Source organism: Branchiostoma floridae, chromosome 7 (assembly GCF_000003815.2).
Source record: "Branchiostoma floridae strain S238N-H82 chromosome 7, Bfl_VNyyK, whole genome shotgun sequence".
In the NCBI taxonomy this organism is placed as follows: Eukaryota; Metazoa; Chordata; class Leptocardii; order Amphioxiformes; family Branchiostomatidae; genus Branchiostoma; species Branchiostoma floridae.
The window spans coordinates 3,941,126-3,961,773 of record NC_049985.1 but is presented as its reverse complement, the minus strand read 5'-3'; the positions used below and the strand labels follow the sequence as shown (position 1 = coordinate 3,961,773).

At 42.8% G+C, this 20,648-nt stretch overlaps 4 protein-coding genes across 5 annotated transcripts in view; 1 reads left to right on the top strand and 3 right to left on the bottom strand.

Moving 5' to 3' along the window:
* Nucleotides 1-1,701: 1,701 nt before the first annotated feature.
* On the bottom strand, nt 1,702-9,835 carry LOC118419615. Of its 2 annotated transcripts, none has more exons than XM_035826080.1 (7): nt 9,679-9,835; nt 5,357-5,402; nt 4,497-4,652; nt 3,828-3,987; nt 3,125-3,284; nt 2,354-2,576; nt 1,702-1,808 (listed from the first exon to the last, which is right to left on the bottom strand). In XM_035826080.1, exons 1-7 carry the CDS (start codon nt 9,679-9,681, stop codon nt 1,753-1,755), a joined length of 804 nt encoding a protein of 267 aa, XP_035681973.1. In that variant the 5' UTR covers nt 9,682-9,835; the 3' UTR covers nt 1,702-1,752. The 2 variants fall into 2 exon arrangements, with proteins under 2 accessions (XP_035681973.1, XP_035681975.1); XM_035826082.1 differs by lacking the exon at nt 9,679-9,835 and adding an exon at nt 5,785-5,866.
* Nucleotides 7,649-11,655, top strand: LOC118419616 (lysozyme g-like). The gene is made up of 6 exons (XM_035826083.1): nt 7,649-7,784; nt 7,964-8,012; nt 9,002-9,082; nt 9,723-9,922; nt 10,532-10,670; nt 11,423-11,655. Exons 2-6 carry the CDS (start codon nt 7,964-7,966, stop codon nt 11,557-11,559), a joined length of 606 nt encoding a protein of 201 aa, XP_035681976.1. The 5' UTR covers nt 7,649-7,784; the 3' UTR covers nt 11,560-11,655.
* A 1,119-nt stretch (nt 11,656-12,774) lies between these two features.
* LOC118419313 (trace amine-associated receptor 7d-like) lies at nt 12,775-15,999 on the bottom strand. Its single transcript, XM_035825673.1, has 3 exons — nt 15,666-15,999; nt 13,729-13,916; nt 12,775-13,185 (listed from the first exon to the last, which is right to left on the bottom strand). The coding sequence occupies exons 1-3, from the start codon at nt 15,997-15,999 to the stop codon at nt 12,775-12,777; spliced, it is 933 nt and encodes a 310-aa protein (XP_035681566.1).
* Nucleotides 16,000-17,720: 1,721 nt separating this feature from the next.
* LOC118419614 (lysozyme g-like) overlaps nt 17,721-20,648 on the bottom strand; it is a 5,696-nt gene continuing 2,768 nt past the window's right edge. Inside the window, exons 5-8 of the mRNA XM_035826079.1 lie at nt 20,244-20,324; nt 19,474-19,673; nt 18,578-18,716; nt 17,721-17,942 (exon numbers count right to left, since the gene is read on the bottom strand). Of these exons, the coding sequence (XP_035681972.1) occupies nt 17,809-17,942; nt 18,578-18,716; nt 19,474-19,673; nt 20,244-20,324 (554 nt within the window). The 3' untranslated portion in view covers nt 17,721-17,808. The remainder of the gene's footprint in view (nt 17,943-18,577; nt 18,717-19,473; nt 19,674-20,243; nt 20,325-20,648) is intronic.

Below are 20,648 nucleotides of genomic sequence, written 5' to 3'. Positions count from 1 at the left end.
AACCAGTTTCCTTGACTAAACACAGAGAAGTAGAACTTAAACAGAACATCTGTCTATTTTGGAAACGTTCCACGGCAATTTTATTTTGGAGTGTTTGTGATGTTTGAATACGCAGCTCGTTATGACAGATATCAGATATGTATATATGGACTGCAAACACTGCAATATGCATGTCATTGTTTGCTGCAGATGATATGCATTAGCTATCCTTAGCATCATTTTTACCTCCATGAAATGTCATGGAGGTTATATTTTACCCCGCGTTTGTGTGTGTGTGTGTGTGTCTGTGTGTGTGTAAACAAGATAACTCAAGAACGGTTGGGTGGATTGGTCTCATATTTGGTGTGTTGGTAGTGTGTGATGAAAGCTGGAAATGATTAGATTTTGGGCCCCCTAGCGGCTCTCCTTGGTACTGCAGCGCAACTTCCGGTTTTGCTATCTCGGTGTTCTGAACATGCTATGGTCACGATTTTTTAGTATTAGACAGCTCTTGTGCTCAGAAAGAAATGACAGAAGTTTGGGCCCCCTAGCGTCTAGTTTTGGGATAGGAGGGGCATTTTTGTCAAAAACTTCTGACGAGGATAACTCAAGAAGGGAACAACGGATTTTCATGATTTTTGGTATGTAGGTACCTTAGACAATGTTGTACAAGATAAAATACTAATTATGCAAAATAGGAGTACATTTGCATAATTAATGAGAATATTCTATCATAGCAGTTTTTTCAATGTATCTCTTGTCACGAACGTGATATGGTCGTGACATTTAAGTGGTAGATAGCTTTTAGCGTCATGAAAAAGTGGGGCGAGTTTCAGTCCCCTAACATTTAATTGTGGAACTGCAGGGGCGTTTTTGTCAAGACACTCCAAAGAGGATAACTGCAGAAAGGAACGACGGATTGCCTGCATTTTAGGCATGCAGGTAGCTTAGGCAAAGATGTTCATAATGATATACATGTTATGCAAATGAGGACTTCATCTGCATAATTAATGAAGAAATTGTATAGTTCCATTGTTTTCAATGACTGAACCTCAATACATGTAACACATGTTAATTATGATAGGTGGAATATAAGCAGATACCAAAGATGGTAATGAGGAACTTATTTGCATAATTTATGTAAAAATTCAAAACTGCTTTATGATCAATAATGGGAATTTTATAATTGTGACATGTGTACGTTAGTCAATGATGAACAACACCATGCATAAATTATGTTAATGTGTTGGTCAATTGCATGAAATTTACGAAAGCTCTAAATTTTCATGGAGGTATGAGGTCGCCGAACTCTAGTAGTACATCAATTTAGAAATAGTGCAATAGAAACTTTCATTGTTTATCTTAAATCAACTTCCAAATTCCTGTATTTATCTTAAATTAACTTCCAAATTCCTGTAATCATCTCTATGAAATCCTAGTAATTTCTCGCACCTCCATTGACAATACCTTCGTTTGTATTAAAGTTTCGAAAGTTTGACTGTGTCACTAAACTTTAGGCAACAGCACTTTATATGATAAGTCAATACAAAATGTATAGTCAGTTTGCGTAATACAATCTGTGAAAACTATCTGGCTGTTCTTATGTTTGTATACAAATGAACCAAGACAGATAAACACAGAGGCGCTCGAGAAAGTATTGAATATTTATTTTATTCAAAGCTCATGTATCATCATTAATTTTGTCGTCATTACAAATGACGATTTTACGTTTTACTTGATCCCAGAGAGACTAGATATGGATACCACATCTCTTCAGCCACTGACGACAGCGACGACATTTCCGTTCTCATCTCCGTGCACGTGCATCCCTGATGATACAAGATGCAAAAAAGAACGAAACATTTGCTAGCCTTGCAAGAGCATGCACAAACTGCAGGTATTCTCTCTGTAAGTTGAGTATTGTCCTTCCAGTTCCGGCTTATCCTCAGGCTTATACTCTTATTGATAATTGATATTTTGGGATGAAAAAAAAAATAGATAACGACCAGTTTGCCTGTCGCAAAGTCTATTGCTCTATGTTGATAACTGCTTTTCCACTGTCAAGTACGATTGTAGAATTTAATACCATACCTGCCAAGTAACATGCACCTTTGGGTTTCTTGTGAGTGAAGTAAGGCTGGTTAAGACGATAACCTTAATTAAGACACATGTTATTGATTACAGGTGGTCATCATCGTCTAAATCATCCCCATTATGAAAGAGAAATAACCAATATGAATCTCCCGATCCATCAAGACATTTACAAAACCTCTAAACATCTCACTGAATCTTGCACGCTTCGCTCTACGTTGTACAACATTATCCATTTGGAAGGGAAACCATTAATTAGCATTACACGTGTAACGTTACATACCTATGTTTAAGTCCCATCGTTCTGCACTGTATGTGCCCGTGAATGACGAGACGGGCCCAAACAGTCCCCCGACGTACGTCAGCATCCCGACAGTGTTACACCCGCCGTCGTCAATGCCGTACGCACACGCAGGAGCGCCCCCTGTGTGAACTGACAGGCGCTGCACGTTGTTCACAGAACCACTCCGCACAGTCACGTTACTCTGGTCGAGATGATAAGCAACCTGCCAACGATATCGTTTACACACTCAGTTTTATTGTAATATTTCTTTTATGTATTGTGAGAAAAATATGTTGACCAAAGCGTCATTTGACCAGTGCTGTTTCGTTTTCAACAAGTTATTCAATGGACTATTAAAGTCTTATCTAGAATAAAAATGTCTCAACTTATTAGTATTAGATACAAATGGCCCCTCCTGTTGAAAGAAAGCCACTCGCGCACCCAAACCTACACCACTTACCCTGTACCAAGAGCTATATAACACCATAAAATTACGAACATAGCATGTCCAGAACACGAGATATCAAAACCAGAAATTCTGCTGCATTACTTTACAAAGCCGCATGGGGGCATTGTGTGTGTATATACGTGTGTACATGTATGTATGTATACCATTGGCTTCGTGTATGGCGTTGGGATCGGAACCTAGAGAGTATGTATATATATATATATATATATATATATACTCTACGTACACCGATCTTACATGCTCAGCTATAGCAAGGAGACAAGCAACTGGTCCTCAAAATTCCCTTAAAAATTGTTTCCTACCAGAAGAACTTCCTGCACTTCCACGTCAGCCGGTAGATGGAGCACCCAGTTGACCGGCTCGTACGAGCTCAACACCAGGACCAGAGGTTTGCCGTAGTCTTTCCCTGCGCTGACGTGAACGTCCATCTCAGCCGCCGCTACGGGGTCCTGTTGGAATGGCCTAGAATTTGACAAACATGTGGTTACTTTCCGATGTCAATGTCTAGTACGACGGTGACGCCATATTAGCTAAAAGACAACGGTACTACCTGTCTGTCTTTGGCCTTCGTCTGCTTCGTTATTGGTAACGCATGTTACAATTTCCATATGTCAGGTAATGGCAGTAGTTGAATTACAAAGACTTCCGGTTGAAAAATAACCTAGGGTCGTTACTGTTTAAGATTTGCTAACTATTGGTTATTGGTTGTTTGGGTGGACCAACTAAGCATTGCCATTTGTCATGCAGTTTTGCTTTAGTCTTTGCCTTGGTTTTGACCAACTTGAGCTGAATTCCATGTCTTGTTATGTCAGAATGTTTTCAACTGAACCTGGTCGATTTTAGTGATACTGAATAAAGCAAAGTTTTGAAAACAATGGCTACATATTTGCTCACTCTACTCTCTGCTTGTATCAAATTTGCACACACGACACAGAGTCGAATCCATGGTAGAATGAGAAAATGGGTCAGCCCAGGAAAATCGGAAAATATTTTGTTTCTCCCTACCATGTCTGCCCGACTCCCTCGTACACCCCCAGCACGTGTACGTCATACAGGCTGTTGTCATCGGCCACGCAGCTGTAGGTCTCTCTGGGCAGGGAACTCTGGAACGCTGCGGCTTGAGCTGTGGGAGAGCTGCGACGTATCGCACAGCTCCCGACAACCGCTGTTTGTGAGAAACAGACACAATAAGTAAAGGTAGTTCACCTTTATCCACGGGGTGACATATATCCGTTGTTGCAACATTTTCGAAATGTTGTTGTGTAAAACCACCGTCCGTTGACTTGATATACCCAAATAACGTGTTAAGGTTACCCCGCGGATAAACGTGAACGTTGCAGGTAACTATTTGTGATAAATGTGGACCTGATTTTGTAAAGCCTACATTTGGTTGGGAAAGGCGGATTGGTACAAAACAAGCATTGATTCAAAGCGTGTAATAAAAGCCCAAATATGGCTGTACAGTTTGTTGAATTAATGTAAAAGACTGACCTTTTTCTCAATCTGCGAATAATGCAATTGAAACCAATCCGGCATCGAGGTGATAACGTATCTTCAATTTTTACCATGCATTTTAAACTTTGTTCTTGGCGAATCTTACCAAATTCTCGGCTAGAATAGATTCCCCTTTGAAAAACTTTTGCATGGTATCATACAGGCATGATGTTTACTCACGCAGACACGTGTACTGCTGGTAGTTCTCGCTGCTGGAGCACTCGCAGTACCCCTCCACACAGCTGGCCCCTGTGTAGTGAGACCCCGGGCAGTACCCATTGCCGATGCAGGGGCTCCTGTCTACCGGCGGAGCGATATCGTCCACAGTGACAGGAACTAACAGTAACAGTGACAGAAATCAAAGTAAAGTTAACACCGTGATAAATCAAGTTTATTGCAAATTCTTGCCCGTGGGCTAATTGCAGGTAACATAAAATATTCAAACAGTGTACATGTACAGAACAATATCACAAGTGTCTACTCTAGTCTAAAGCTAGTAAAAACTAAAAGCTAACTCTAGATAGATCCTAGTTTATTAGGTTTGACTCCTTTTTCGAAGACAGTGGGATACGAAAGATCCCACCTTTTCTACTATGTGTGGGTTTTGTGATGTTAGAAGGAGAACTGTTTTCTTTTTGTCAATGAATGTGAGGAAGTTTGAACAGCTCTTTTCTTTCGTGATTATAGAGGGAACAGTTTGACATAAAATGTGTTTCGTTATAAATTATTAAAATATAAGCAGCTATAGCCTGTTCGTTATCATATAAGTGAAAGAAGTAAAGTCAACATCGTGTGTTGTTACAGCGGCGGGCTGCTGACAACATATTGGCCAACACATAGGCAACATTACATACGGAAACCACAAAGTTCTTCACAACGATGAGTCAGACGCAGCCTGTCAAGATAGACGTTAGCCATTTCTTCATCTGCTAGCGAATGAGCGAATGTATCTACTGAAATAATGTTTTTGTTACGTCTCCAAAATGTCCGCCCCCAATTTAATATTCAGGCTTTGTGCAAAAAGGAACGGGTCCACTTACGGGCAAAGGCGCCTCCGGCCAACACTAACATCACCAGAAACAGCATCTGGTGAAAATGATAAACGGTGAGTGTTGAAAGAATATGTATGAATAGAAATGCCTATATAGTAACCACACTATTACATGCACATTTTCATAATTAGTTCTCAACTATGTTGAAAGTAAATTCTTTTCTCCAGATATTTACATCGTTTTGAAAAATAAAGTACTATCAGAGGGACGTACTCATTTTGTGTGAAATGAGAAAATTCTTGTAAAGTACTTTTCTGCTGGACACAATATTAAGGCGTTCAGGACATGGGACTATTGAATTTTAGGTAATTCTGTAAATTATTACCCTGCAGCATACATGTTTCAATCACATTGATAATTTTGAGACAAGGAACGGGTAACATAAACCAGTACTCAGAACATTAGAGATAGGTTACCTTGTAGATTGCCTATCGGTTACCTTGCTGCTTGCGCGAGTGTTAGGGGGCTTATTGTGTGTTCACGTTACATAACGTTATAAAGTAGCTTTATCGATCAGTTGGCTACATCTGTTGGTGTCCCACAAAAATTGATTGCCACATCACGTCTTCAATGTCTGAATTTAGTCTCCAAGCAGACGTGTCAGCTGGATGAAAAAAGAGGAGAATTTGGCTGAATAGGGACCAATAAGTTGCCATGGGATTTCATTCGGTCTTGTGCAGTCTATTCAGCTACCAGTCATCGCCGGCCGGTCAGTTTACTCCAAGGCCAATTAACTGCTACTGCTAAAGCTTTTTTTTAATTCCTAACCTGGCCAACGTCCCCTATTTCTATTCGGCCAGGCAGGAGTCTGTTAGAGACAAGTCTGAAGTAGCGCCTTATCAGATAGGCAGTGGTACATTTTTGTTGTTGTATTATATAAATAGATAAGAACGTACGAAGCGCACACAGATAAAATATTCTTGAAGGACATGCAGCCTCTCTTTCATTGGTCAAACCGATAAATGCTGTACCGTCATTGGTTGACCAACTCGTGATTGACATCCAGGGTTAATCTCAGTTGACATAAAAGCAGACCTTTGACCTCACACCTGCCCGTTTCCGGAAACGTCCCACGATATCTGTATTTTGGAATGTTTCTGATATTTGAATATGTCAGCTATTAGATATGTGTATGTGTACTGCAAACACTGTAATACGCGTGTCATTGTTTGCTGAGGATGATAAACATCATCATCGACATTATTCTATTACTATTACTCAGATAAACGTAACGAATAATACTGGAAAAAAACTTCTTAATAGCCCACACAAACTTGGAAATTCCTTCATGACGCATAGACCCCTTGATACTATACGTGTGAATTCCTTTGTAGAATTTCCAACAATTCACATTTGTTCTTTGGTACATAGGAAGTTTCGTATTGAATTTTAATCCAAAATTTTAATCCAAGATCCTACCCGTGGTCGAGCCGTAACGTTACTGGCGAAACGGAATACCCCGTATTACATAAGAGACCCTTTAGACGTGACTGTTCCAATATGTAGGGTAGGACCCTTTTTGTTACCATTTGTAGTGCATTTCTTTTTCCAGAATTCGCTGTCGAATTAACATGAATTATAAACTAAATCCTCTCAAAATATATGAAAAATGAATATTTCTTCATAACAAAATGTAGTACCCATTTTGTCTTTTGCACTATCGATCCCATAGTAGATTGGGGGCATGCAAAGTACGTCATCCACAAAATTTACATACCGTGGCTTCTGCTTGACACGCGACTGTATGCCACCTGTGGCAGTGTCCTTGACACATTACATAGAATATTTTTATTGCACAACAATTGTACGGGGTACAAAGTATGGCATCTACATAACTACAGTTCTATTACTTAACGATTATCTAGCTAATACAGAAGTTGTAGTATGGGATAAATTTCTTACAGTTATTGGAGGCTTTTACAATCAATGGAGGAATTTCTAATGTCTAAACCTTTCTTTGATATATTTCCTATATCTGTCATGCAGGGATTGTCACATGTCATGATGTATTACACCTACATGTAGGTTGAAGGTGACTGCTACCAAAGGTCATTATAAAAATATGATGACAAGTATGATTATAACGCCAACGTGAAAAAGAAAGAAAGAATGACCAAGGCATGAGATACAAAACATGACTTGTCCAAAGTAGAAATCTATTATGTCAAAATCTTTTATAGCTTCTTTTCAGTGGGTCAAAATGTTTAGAGTTTTAATTAGAACGATCTGCAATTTTGTTATTTGCGAAGCGGAGTATCTTACGGGGCATCAGCAAATTCCGTGTTTATCGTGGGAAGTTTCCGGAGTTGTGCAGATGTCTGGTGGTTATAAGTAGTACCTGGTGACACGGGACGTCCAGTCAGTACCCCTCTCTACCTGAAGTATCACAGAACGCGAGCGAGACTACAGAGACAAGGTACCGTGCCACCCACGATCTTTTTTTCTTTCTCAATAAATGGGCAGCCACATGCGTCGTACGATTGTGTCGTAAGAGTTCAAACTGGTTGCATTCTTCGCGCATGTGTCGTGCAAAACTAAGCTGTCTTGTTTTATTTAGCTTTGATCATGTCTCGCGGTATTTTTTTTCTTCTTTAGATGCTGTTCGTTGTGCTCTCGGCCTTTGTGGCAGTCGCTGCCGCATCAGGTGAGCGATTTTTTTCATACAATTTACTACTACTATAAGTATGAAACAATGTGTTTAATTGATGAATTTGCTGGCTGTTTGGTTGATTGTTTGGTTGGTTGACAGTGCACTACCAGTTTATCAGCTAACACCGACTGTTCAGTCATCATGTGCACGTAAGCACCCCTTTCCGGAGTTTAGTGCTCATTCAAGGCTTGATGATAGGATAATTAGCCTCTACCAGGCTCCACCGATCGGTGGTCTAACAGTAGAAAGTGGACACACAGAGTCAGTACGCTCGGGAATCCTAGCCTGGTAGAGGCTAAGAGCCTGGTAGAGGCTAAAAGCCTGGTAGAGGCTAAGAGCTTGGTAGGGGCTAAGAGCCTGGTAGAGGCTAAGAGCCTGGTAGAGGCTAAGAGCCTGGTAGAGGCTAAGGACCTTGTAGAGGCTAAGACCCTGGTAGAGGCTAAGAGCCTGGTAGAGGCTAAGAACCTTGTAGAGGCTAAAAGCCTGGTAGAGGCTAAGAGCCTGGTAGAGGCTAAGAGCCTGGTAGGGGCTAAGAGCCTGGTAGAGGCTAAAAGCCTGGTAGAGGCTAAGAGCTTGGTAGGGGCTAAGAGCCTGGTAGAGGCTAAGACCCTGATAGAGGCTATTAAAGAGCCTGGTAGAAGCTAATAGTCTGATAGAGGCTAAGAGCCTGGTAGGGGCTAAGAGCCTGGTAGGGGCTAAGAGCCTGGTAGAGGCTAAAAGCCTGGTAGAGGCTAAGACCCTGGTAGGGGCTAAGAGCCTGATAGAGGCTATTAAAGAGCCTGGTAGAAGCTAATAGTCTGATAGAGGCTAAGTGCCTGGTAGGGGCTAAGAGCCTGGTAGAGGCTAAGAGCCTGGTAGAGGCTAAGAGCCTGGTAGGGGCTAAGAGCCTGGTAGAGGCTAAGAGCCTGGTAGAGGCTAAGAGCCTGGTAGAGGCTAAGAATAATCTCTACATCACCTGAATGCTGTTGTGCCACTTATTGCAGGAAACTATGGAAACATCATGGCGGTGGACACTACCGGTGCCAGCGCACAGACCGCCAGCCAGGACGGCATCGGCTACGGAGGTTAGAGTGATTTCTGTCTCAGATAAATGACTATAACAATAACTATAACAATGACAAAGAATTTATTGCACATTAAGAAGAAAATGATTAAATCCAAGTCCCATAGAATTGTAGTAATTTCCCGTCTATCTATAAGTACTGTATGACAAAATATACAAGTACTAGGTAAACTTTTAAAAAATAGTACATGTACCAGTGTGAGCTGTGGAAGATTGCTTTAAAACAGACAGCACGCAACAGACAAAAGACAAAACTTCAACACCAACAGGTTACAAGCTAACTGGTCAATAACAAATGAACCTGCCTTAGGTACCTAGTACCAGTAAGGACTGGCCAATCAGCATCTAGCTTACAGGAGAAGGCATTTCAAATTAGGGCAATCAGAATAAGCACTTTCGCACTTCCGAGTACGCATGTGCGTCGACAGGAATTGTGGGTAATATGTCAAAGGTGAAGGCTCCAAAACAAACCACCAACACACCTTCACCTTTGACATATCCCCCACAATTCTTATCGCTACACATGCATACTCAAAACCGTGAATTTGCTTATGCCTGATGTCCTCCTCTGCAGAGGAGGACATTAGAAATTCTTACCATAGTTTCAAAGGCTGTTTTTCTTTGATCCTGATCCTGTTCAGGTACCAGTGCCTCCCAGCAGATGGCCAGGACAGACCTCAACCGCCTGAACACCTACAAATCGAAGATCTATAACGCCGCCAGCGCCAAGAACATGGACCCCGCCGTCATCGCCGCCATCATCAGCCGTGAGTCCCGCGCAGGCGCAGCACTGGCCTCGGACGGAACAGGGGATAATGGGAACGGATACGGGCTCATGCAGGTGTGTGTGTGTGTGTGTGTGTGTGTGTGTGTGTGTGTGTGTGTGTGTGTGTGTGTGTGTGTGTGTGTGTGGTCATGGTATCAATTGCTCACCATCGTGTGGTGGGGGAGTGGCGGTGGAGCGGTTGTTTTTGAGACCGAAATTCATTTTGTAACTTTTCTTTTAGCCTAGAATAAAGAATAAAGTATTGTTAATGGCCTGTGTGTCTGTGTCTATTTTAAACCTCGTTGGTTTAGGTAACAGAGGAAACAGTGCAGTTCCTGCATGTTCTGCTAGAGCAAGGAGTGCAGCACGCTTGCTTGTGTGTGTGTGTGTGTGTGTGCATGTGTGTGTGTTTGTGAACTTGTGTGTGTGTGTGTGTGTGCTTGTGTGTGTACTTGTGTGTGTACTTGTGTGTGTGAGTGTGTGTTTTATGTGTGTGCATGTGTGTGTATTTCTGTGTGTGTGTGTGTGCGCGCGCTTGTGTATGTGTATGTGGGCGTCCGTGTGCTTGCGTGTGTGTGTATATTCAAGATACTTTATCATACCTCCCACTCAGTTGCAAAAGCAGGACAATAAGTAAACTTCTGCCGACCTTCTTTCTTTCCGCCCCCCCCCCCCCCTCTGTAGGTGGACATCCGTTACCACACCCCCCAGGGCGGTCCGTACACCACGACTCACATCAAGCAGGGAACCCAGATCCTCATCGATACCATCAACTGCGTCAAGCGCAACCACCCTGGCTGGAGCACCGAGATGGCCCTCAAAGGTTGGTCTAGATTCCACATTTACCGTGAAGAAATGCATAGTTGTTACTATACTAGCTTAGCTCACCTATTCATTAGTGATCCGACACATCATCAACCGACAAAGAAAAAGTTTTGGCGGGAACACACGCAGTTTTTAATGCACGCGTATTTCCTGGTTTCTGGTTGGTCACCCTGCACGTGGCCCGCCCGTGATAGTGGCGTGGCAATGTTGCTGTTGCAGCATCCACGTCACCAGGGCCGAAGTATCTTAAAAGCTCAGATTGTTCCTCGAGTCTAGCAAACATTTAAATCAACACTTATAGGCGTATCCGTACTCAAAGCAAGGCGCTTACCAACAAGCTTTCGGACTTTCCTCTGTCTCTTGTCATGTTGAAATGACCGAAAGTTATGTCACGTGACCTGACCGGAAGTGACGGATCAACAATGTCCGGCAGTCGGTATCGGCCCCCGTCTCGGGATCTCACAAACCCCGTATATTCCTTGTCCTTGGATTCTGGCACTCCCTTTTTAAATACTTATAAGCATTGACAAAAAACACGTGTACTACGAATTTTAGTTCAAGGTAAAATAGAATTGTAGATTACCTTGTCAATTTTGGATCCTTGATTTTTTTAAAAATCTTCGCGAAAGTAAAAGAATAAGTCGAAACTACTAATTACTGAAAAAAAAATCATTTTGGTACTAGACTTTCAGACTTGGGCTCTTGATTGATATTCAGTGGTAAATGCTCCGCACTTGTTTGTATTTTCAGGCGGAATCTCCGGGTACAACGCCGGGTGCGGTAACGTGCAGACCTACAACGGGATGGACATCGGTACTACCGGGGATGACTACGGGAATGACGTGGTCGCGCGCGCGCAGTGGCTGAAGAGGAACGGCTACAACTGAGCACTCTATCTGCCAGTCAAGCATGACGAAGAGTCTGCTGAAAAAAATTGGATGATTGATTATGAGATTTGAATAAGATGATAAATATTGTTTCAAGTGTTTGGAGTCCTTTTTTTTTATTTTAGAATAGTTTGACGCAATGACGGTAGACATTCTCCTGGTGCGACATATGTATTCGTATCCGTATGTCGTGAAGATAGCTGCGCTACAGTGACCTTTCTGAACGTTAAGATCTCAAGTTAGGTTGACATTTGTAATTTCCAACATATCTGCGTCATTTTCTCACATTCCAAGCGTTGGAAAACAACGCCAAAGCAAGCAAAACATTATCAGAAATGCGATATTGTGCTCAGCAGAATTGCATAATTTGCTAACCAGAATCCGGTGCCTCGTACGTCAGAGAGTCATTATTACTCATTTCAAGTAATCAAGGGGACTTGCAAACAATTAACTTGGAGTACCTTGTCATGAGCTGATCAAATGCTTCGGGCCTCTGTACTGATTACATAATTATAAGGCAGAAATAAGTCGGCTGTTCGCAGCGATGATGTTAGTCTATGATCTCCTCATTCCGGCGACATCTGTTCTATCCCCGGTAACAGCCCGCAAAATGTTTTTCTTCTATTTTCCTTTTGATGTGGCACTGCGCTCAAGCTAGTAACTTATATTAACAGTGTCCATACACAGACAGAAAGTAAAGGTAGACCTTTTATTTTACCTCCCCGACCAAAGTCAGGTACCTATTTATACACCTGGGTGAAGTGAGAAAGGTCGTGTAAAGTACTAGTACCTTTCCCAGAGGCCCAACGCCGGGGGCACGGCGGGGATCGAACTCGGGACCTCTAGGTTCCGAGCCGAACGCTCTAACAGTTACACCACACAAGACGCCGGATGGAAAGATGGTTGCAAATGCCAGAGTAGCAGGTGTTCAAAGGTGGTAGAACTAGTCGTTGATGTAAAAATCAAACGAGTTCGAATGAAAGCTTATCTGTGTTGGTAAATGCCATATTGAAAAAGTTTAAACTTTGTTCCAACACTAAAAGGGACTCACCATAAATTCGGCCGAACACTCCGACCTTCTTCAGATGAAATGACTCGCTGCACTAATCCGAAAGTCCGAAAGACGACATTAAAAATCAATAATCATACATTTTATTACATAATCAATCATGGTATATATGTACATCTGCAAAAAAATACAATCTCTTGCCAATCTTACAGAGTGCTCATTTCTATATTCTGTTGGTCCACGTGTACGCGGTTTCTGCTGCGGTACACGTTGTACAGAGAGGAGGCGACAAACATCATTGTCTCAGCCATAGCCGTACGGAATGATTGCTGACACAGACTGTACACCACAACGTCCAGGAAAGTGTTGGCCGTTGATACCCAGACGGACCAGAACAGGAAGGTTGGTAGATCATAACCCAACAGACGTGCCAGCATTGCACAGAAGCACGGCAAGGTTATCGCAGTTTGCACTATGGTTAAGATTAGTACAATCTTAGCAAGCGAGCGGTCACTGTTGTAGTTTTGAGGTGCTGGTTGTTGTTGTTGAGGAGTGGAGTTCTGAGATGCAACACCGGGACCATTCACGCTGATGTAGAAAACTGCAGCAGCCGGCGGCTCGTGAAGAGCACACAGTGCTCGTAAGATTCGTTCAACACTAGGGCTGGGTATCGGTACAGCGTACCGGTGCAAAACCGGTTTTTCTTATTGGACCGGTCCAGAAAAACCGGACCTAAAAAAATTAGGTGGACCGGATGTTGGACCGATTAGAAAATTAACAGATTATTCTATCAGCCATTCACTCGTTTTGGCGCTTGCAGGTGGAAGAAAATAACAAGAGTGAAGTAGAGTAGAGTTTATAGTAATTTCTACCAAGTTTTACAGCCAATCTTACAGGTGCAGTTAGCGTTGTAGGATTTTAAAACGTTAGTGTAAGCCTCATACTCCACCAAACAAATTTCTATGTAGTGAAATGGACCATTGGTATGAGTCATGCTGAATCAGGTCCAGGTTCAGGTCCGGACCTGGACCTGATCCTTTGGACCTGAACCGGACCTGGTGGTGAATTTTCTGTACCGGTACCCAGCCCTATTCAACACAATACATGGTAACAACAAGAGGAATACATGATAGCACAATCGTGCCTGTTGTGAACCATACGTGGGCCTTTAGATCATATGTAGCCATGGCCATGACTGGATCGTAATACACCGGAACCCCATAGACTGTAGAGAAGATATACCAGGCGTAAATCCCAACCCAGGCTGAGATCAGAAAGATCCACGCCTTCTTGCGAGAGATGCCCTCCCCACTGTTCATCAGAGCGTAGTACCGGTCCAGGTTCAGACCTAATGACAACGACATTACATTATAGTTTATTATAATATCTGGATAGCAAAATCTGAATACAGAGAAAGAAAGAGATCTATGGATGTATTTTGTATGACGGTGTCCAAATCAAAAACTATGAGAAAACGTTGTAGAATATGATGATATGATCAATATGGAGATTACAGTACCATATTCTTTCCTTCCTGGTTAAGATATGTTGACATGGATCAAATGTTACATCACTTTTGGGGTTCCCAGAGTGTGTCATTCATATAATCAAATCAGCATAGCCTTACTCAGCAAACAAATTATTCACTATATGAAAATCTTATATAAGCAAAGAGGTTATTTTAGCTTTTCCCCACATTGTAGATGGACGGTGGTTCACTTTTACTTACGAGGGGGGTTCAATAAGTTCTTTGCCTCACCAAGAAATAACAAGCACAACTCAGATTTTCAGGCACAACTTCATAGTATGAAGTCTTTTATCAATATCCTCCAAATTACAAATCATTGGAGTCATTACTTTCCAGGCATTCGTTTTTTCTAAATTAGAAGGTAAGTGGGGAGAAAAAGAAGGGTGAAGTGTGATCAGACAATTTGACCTCACACCTCAGGTTGCAGATCAATTGTCCACCTTTTTTTTTCGTTATCCCTTACCTAACGTTACTGGGTGTCGCCTGCAACATGATGATCACAATAATTTGAATTTTGGTACACATTTATATAAGACTTTATACATGTACGTGGGGTTATCAATAAGTCCCCGACTTTACCGAGAAAAAATAAGCACAGCTCAGATTTCGAAGCATAGATGTCAAGTATAAAGTCTTATATAAATATGTACCAAAATTCAAATTAGTGTGATCATTACTTTGCAGGCGACACCCAGTAACGTTAGGTGAGGGAGAAGGAAAAAAACGTGGACAATTGACCTGACCTGAGTGTGTGGGTCAATTTGCGCTGCTGGAAGTTAGAAACCCAATTCTTTTTGCTTGAAATAGGAAGAGAATCATTATCAAACATTTTGACAACGTCTTTTGTTAATTTATGGCATGGGAAACTAGACCAACACATGTCTGATCACAATTCACACAACTTTTTTTCTCGCCACTTACCTTCTAATTTAGAAAAAACGAATGCCTGGAAAGTAATGACTCCAATGATTTGAAATTTGGAGGATATTGATAAAAGACTTCATACTATGAAGTTGTGCCTGAAAATCTGAGTTGTGCTTGTTATTTCTTGGTGAGGCAAAGAACTTATTGAACCCCCCTCGTAGCTCCCCAATGCTACTCTCTAGAGCTCTAAGCAGAGGTTCAGCTCCGGCTGTTTTAGACGTGTTTGGGGCATTTTGGCCGCACGTTCTATTTTATGACGAATTCTTTATACCCCTGTCACATTATCCACGATCTTCGGGCGTATCGATAGAAGATCGGCCATATTTAAGATCGACAGTGGGTTGCGCGTATTTTTCACCTAAAAACCGTCCCTGTCACATAAAAGCTATACTTTGTACCTTGTACAATTGTTGTACAATAAAGTTATTATTATAATCGAGGCACGGGCGATTGCCGCAGAATCGTCGTCCGATCGATTTTCGCCAAATGTGACAGGGGTATTATGACCACCAAATTAGAAAGACCAATAGATAAAATGCCTAAAAGCATGGCAAAAACAGTCGGAGTTCAATTTCTTCTAGGCGAAGTCCTAGTTGCTCTACTCTCTCTTCGGTGTTCTCAGTCAGATGTAAACGGAAATGTTACCTGCTAGAGCTGAGTACGTTATCCCCATGGATGACATCACGATCACGGCACTGGCCTGAGCGGCTGTGTCCGAGAACACCCACTGCCCGGCCTCGGCAGGCGCCACCATCGCCGGGAACGTCGAGCCGAGCAGCAGGTCCGAACACGCCATGGAGGCGATGAAGAGCCGGCTGGCGGAGGGGAACGTCTGTCGTCTGCAGGTTACTACAACCACGAGGAGGTTACCGGCAATGGCCAGCACGGCTACGGTGATGATGAAGGCCGGCTCCGCAGGAGACCGAGAGAGCACCGGAGCGGTCTCGTTGCTCGTAAAGGATTCGTTCCACATATCCATATCTCTGATCCGCAGTATGTTTCCAGTTGAAGACCGCTTTACTGACAAGGTCCACACAAACAACACAAGTCCCTTCTGGTCTGTTAACAGGTTGGAGGAGAAGGCCAAGTTTTAGACGGTGAGGCTTACAATCTGGCCAATCTGTACCCAGCTTCTTTATGTAAGAGGAGGAGAAGTTAACATGCTGTTTTGATTTTTCCAGATTCCTCTGCGCAATACTGCAAGGAGAGGAGTGCTCTGGAGAGAGCTCCCGAGGCGCAGTAGAGTGTTTTATCAAGCGCAAATAAAGCTGAACCCAGCGGCTTGTGATGTCATAAGACACCCTTTAATTATATTAACGCTGCTAGGCTTCCCCCTCCTTGATGTACTTAAAAGCTTCGGCGTACATTTCATCTCCTTCCACCCACGCCTAATTGCCTAGTCACGACGCACACGCACGGGTTTAGTTGGGATATGTTGGCCACATGGGGTAAATGTACTACAAAGCCGAGTAAAAGTCACATTTATCGTAAACACATTTTATCGTAGATTATTACATTTGCTACTAGGTTTATGTCCGATATTACCCACATTTGCCAGCATTTATCGGATAACGTCTAGGATATGCATCTAGCAATCGATTTCCCTTACTTGCATGCGGAAATTTTCTCACATTTACGGACAGTGGCTTTATAATTATGCTTTTACCTGAATAATTTTGTTCGCATTCGCCTCCGCTTTGCGTACTTTCAAAAGACCCTACCCAGTTGGCTTACGGAACCAGCAACAACTTTTATCTTATTAACCCTCTCGGGACATTCATACCCCAATCATAAAGAATCAAAATTGACAATGTTTGTGTCATGCACACCGTAGCACACACAGCAAAATCAATGAAGTATTAATATGACATAATATTGTACAGTGAGAGTAGTAATTGAACCAGTGGGAATATCTACTTTGAAACCAAACTTCAAGCGTCATTACTTGATTTTTTCCATGACTTATTTTGCAAACAAATTGTAACATCGTGATACGTGACTTCATGAAAGTGTGCTGAATTGATCAGCCAAATAGCCAATTTCGTTTACAAAGTACGAATGCACAGAAGAGAGCTGAAGCGGAAAAGAGTGCATCTGAAGCCTCAAAGTGGCTATTAATGCCAAGTAATGACGCCATCTCCATTAACTTTGCAAGACTTCATCCTCCTTTCTGTGCTTATGAGCTTCGGCACTCAATTAACCTCATTCCGCCCACGCCAAATATCCAATCCGCGGCCTGCACGAAAATGATTAAGTAGGGCATGTTGGCCACAAAAGGGTAACGTGGGGTAAAGATGAATTAAGGTAACATTACATTCCTCCTTGGTAAATACTAGTATGCAAATATACCCCACATTTAACCTTTGCCTTATTAACCCTAATTTACCGGGTTAGGATATGTAGTCCCGAAAATCAAAGTACTGCATATTGCTTACATGAACTATGCGCATTTCACTTACGGAGTATTTCTTAGTCTAACTTGTATTTACCTAAATGTACTGTCTGTTGCCCTTTGTCCTTAGAAAAAGTAATAATTGTAGTAATAATTCTAGATACCGGACTGGCCCTGGAAATAAACAGTTGATACCGGGGGTCTCCCGGAGGTATCAAGTTCTTCACATTTTGCTTTTTTTGTAAGTACAATATATATGTTACTCAATAACAACTTAGCGAAAACAACGCATGGCAAGACATCTTAAATCATCTTCAGATAATGAATTTATTTCATCATTCAATCATCTCCCTTTCATGAGTTGCCGGTCTATTTGATGTTCTTGACGCCTAAAAGCTAGAAGCCTTGTCCCTTCAGCCACTGGGCGCGCGCGACGACGTCGTTGGCGTAATCTTCTCCGGTGGTGCCACCGTCCATCCCGGCGTACGTCTGCACGTTACCGCACCCGGCATTGTATCCGGAAATTCCGCCTGGAAATACAAAGAGGAAAAAAATCTATGAAACAAGCCCTAAATGAGTAGTCTCTACCAGACTCCCGCCTGGCCCAATAGGACACTTTGTCCAAGTTAGTAATAAAAGCCTAGTATAAGTTAATTGATTGATTAAGGAGTGTTGGCTGGCCTGGTGGAAACTTAGTCCTTTTAAACACGTCGCAAACTGTGCTCCGCTGGCGTGTTTTCTGTCTTATTTGGCCAATTTCTACTATTTTTCCATGGTGGATCTGTGGAGGCTATAAATGGGTACCCTGACAGCTTATGTGGGCTTTGCAATGAGTCATCCTACTTATCTCTACTTATCTACAACATTGGGCCAGAGCCAAACCACTGACTGGGAATTCTCCAAGTACATGTACAGTACATGTATCATATTGCTCCGTGGATCCATTTCTGCTTTGAAGTCAGGCAGTCTGCCGCACATCAAAATGAATAAATGAAAAAGAATCTGATTACAATACTCGTACCTCTCTTTCATTGTGCTCCTCCCTAAGTTATGTCAATGACTTCGGCGATTAAACATTCCGTTCTTGATAAAATAATATTACCGAAGAAGACGATAATTAATACGATCATTTTCTTAAAAACGAAACTCAAAAAAAGACGGTTACCCTTGAGGGCCATGTTGAGGGTCCAGTCAGGGTGGTTGCGCTTGACGCAGTTGATGGTGTCGATGAGGATCTGGGTTCCCTGCTTCATGTGAGTCGTGCTGTAGGGACCGCCCTGAGGGGTGTGGTAACGGATGTCCACCTGGGAAAGTACGAATTTTCGAACACCTCAATCCCAGGTTGATAAACTCTGTACTTGAAGGCATCTGTATCTGTATCTATATAGCCGGTATAACCGCCCTCCGGCGCAACACACCAGCTTCGCAGGCACGCGGCGCGGCAGCAGCTGGTTATATTACAGTGAACGACCGTGACACACAAAACTTTTGCATATCTATCTGCAAGCGTTCCTTAAAACTACCCAGAGAAGATGATGTGCTTGATGATAACAAATTCCACTCTACGATAGTTCTGGGAACCTGCCCATTTAAAACAGGAGATAAGGTAATACATATTTAAAAAAATGTTATAAGTCAGCAAAGTTGTTACTGCTACTAGTTTGAGGTCTGGGGAGGGACTTTATCAACGCAACGGTAAAGAGTAGGCTGCCTTTCTTCAAAGACTCGGTAGGCTGCGTTTTTACAGAAGAGCAGTCTGCACTTTCCGATACAGTACATTGTAAAACCATGCTGCCACGATAGTGGCTGCCTGGTTCCACAGAAGCCTCGTTTTTGAGTGGATCCTCGTTTTCGTTTGGATAGCGAGGTACAAATTTTAAAAATGGCGGCGCTGACCATGAAATCAGTTTACGACGGGAGGTTTTCTGCCTTTTCCTCGGGTTCTGCTCCAAAAGAAGACAGTACAGGTTGTATGAAAGGAAATTGCTAATTTTACGATCTACCGAAATGCTAATGTAAGTTTTCCCAACTTTTCTAACACAATCACGCCCCCCTCCCCACCTGCATGAGCCCGTAGCCGTTCCCATGATCCCCTGTTCCGTCGGAGGCCAGTGCTGCGCCTGCGCGAGACTCGCGGCTGATGATGGCGGCGATGACGGCGGCGTCCATGTTCCTGGCGTTGGCGGCCTCAAAAATCTGGGTCTTGTAGTTGTTCAGGCGGGACAGGTCGTTACTGGCCAACTGGTGGGAGGCACTGGTACCTGAACACGGGATCAGAAAAAATCAGCTTTTAAACTTTTACGTCTTGTTTTCAGTTGCACTGACTGTATGAGGTAACATGTATTCATGTACATGTATGCAGATTATATGGATTTATTCTGAATGACCTTCAAATATCCCTTCCCCTGTTAGGCTAGGGTCACATTTCCAAACCGGGGCCCGGCCGGGCTGTTTGTGAAAACGAAAAATAAAAGTATCTACCCAGGAATATATAGAAATTATGCTCCTGACTATTTTTTTCTATGTTATGTGTGTTTTGTTGTCTTTCTTATAATATTTTTTATTCCAGAAAGCTACCCGGCCGGGCCCCGGGTTGGGAATTGTGACCCAGGCCTAAGCTAGGAGTTGATTGGCCAGCAACTAGGTCGCTGCTAAGAAAGGTGATGATGATGATGATGCGTTGTTTAAGAGTGCATTGCGTGAAAAAGCGATCGATTTCTCACATACTTGCGCCTGCGTTACTCAAAAGTGTTTTGATTCAAATAAGGCGAAGTTATCACAACCGCGTTATCACAAAAGCAAGCTTCAGATTGAGTTCCTAGATGACTTACCAGAGTACCAGATGTTGTCCTGGCTGGCTGTCTGCGAGCTGGCTCCGGTAGTGTCTATTTCCATAACGTTTCCGTAGCTTCCTGTAGCCAGAGGCACAATAGCAATTGTTGGCTCGGACGAGTGACTAGTCTTAGTTAGTCGCTACCAGACTCCCGCCTGGCGGAATGGTAATAGGGGACTTTGGCCAAGTTAGAAATAAATAGACTCCGTTGCAGTCTTCGAACGGGCTGGTTTTTATTGGGGGGGGGGGGCGTTGGTTCGCGCTTTTCAACGTTGGCTGGGTTCTCTTCTGCCGGGAAAGGGAGTTTGCCGTGATAGCGACGGAGCAAAATCGCTATCACGGCAAATTCCCTTTCACAGCATACTCCCTTCCTCGGCACCAGCCAGAGGTCTGGATGTCATAA

Bases quoted from the DNA above. Each gene is read 5' to 3' on its own strand.
- LOC118419615 (XM_035826080.1), bottom strand. The intron at 4,653-5,356 runs GTAAGTGGACCC...TGTTACTGTTAG, and splicing joins GGCCGGAGGCGCCTTTGCCC to TTCCTGTCACTGTGGACGAT. The intron at 1,809-2,353 runs GTATGTAACGTT...TTGTATCATCAG, and splicing joins ACGATGGGACTTAAACATAG to GGATGCACGTGCACGGAGAT.
- LOC118419616 (XM_035826083.1), top strand. From the start codon at position 7,964: ATGCTGTTCGTTGTGCTCTCGGCCTTTGTGGCAGTCGCTGCCGCATCA. The intron at 8,013-9,001 runs GTGAGCGATTTT...CACTTATTGCAG, and splicing joins GGCAGTCGCTGCCGCATCAG to GAAACTATGGAAACATCATG. The intron at 9,923-10,531 runs GTGTGTGTGTGT...CCCCCTCTGTAG, and splicing joins ACGGATACGGGCTCATGCAG to GTGGACATCCGTTACCACAC.
- LOC118419313 (XM_035825673.1), bottom strand. From the start codon at position 15,999: ATGGATATGTGGAACGAATCCTTTACGAGCAACGAGACCGCTCCGGTG. The intron at 13,917-15,665 runs GTAACATTTCCG...CGTTGTCATTAG, and splicing joins AACGTACTCAGCTCTAGCAG to GTCTGAACCTGGACCGGTAC. The intron at 13,186-13,728 runs GTATGGTTCACA...GCTCTTCACGAG, and splicing joins CATATGATCTAAAGGCCCAC to CCGCCGGCTGCTGCAGTTTT.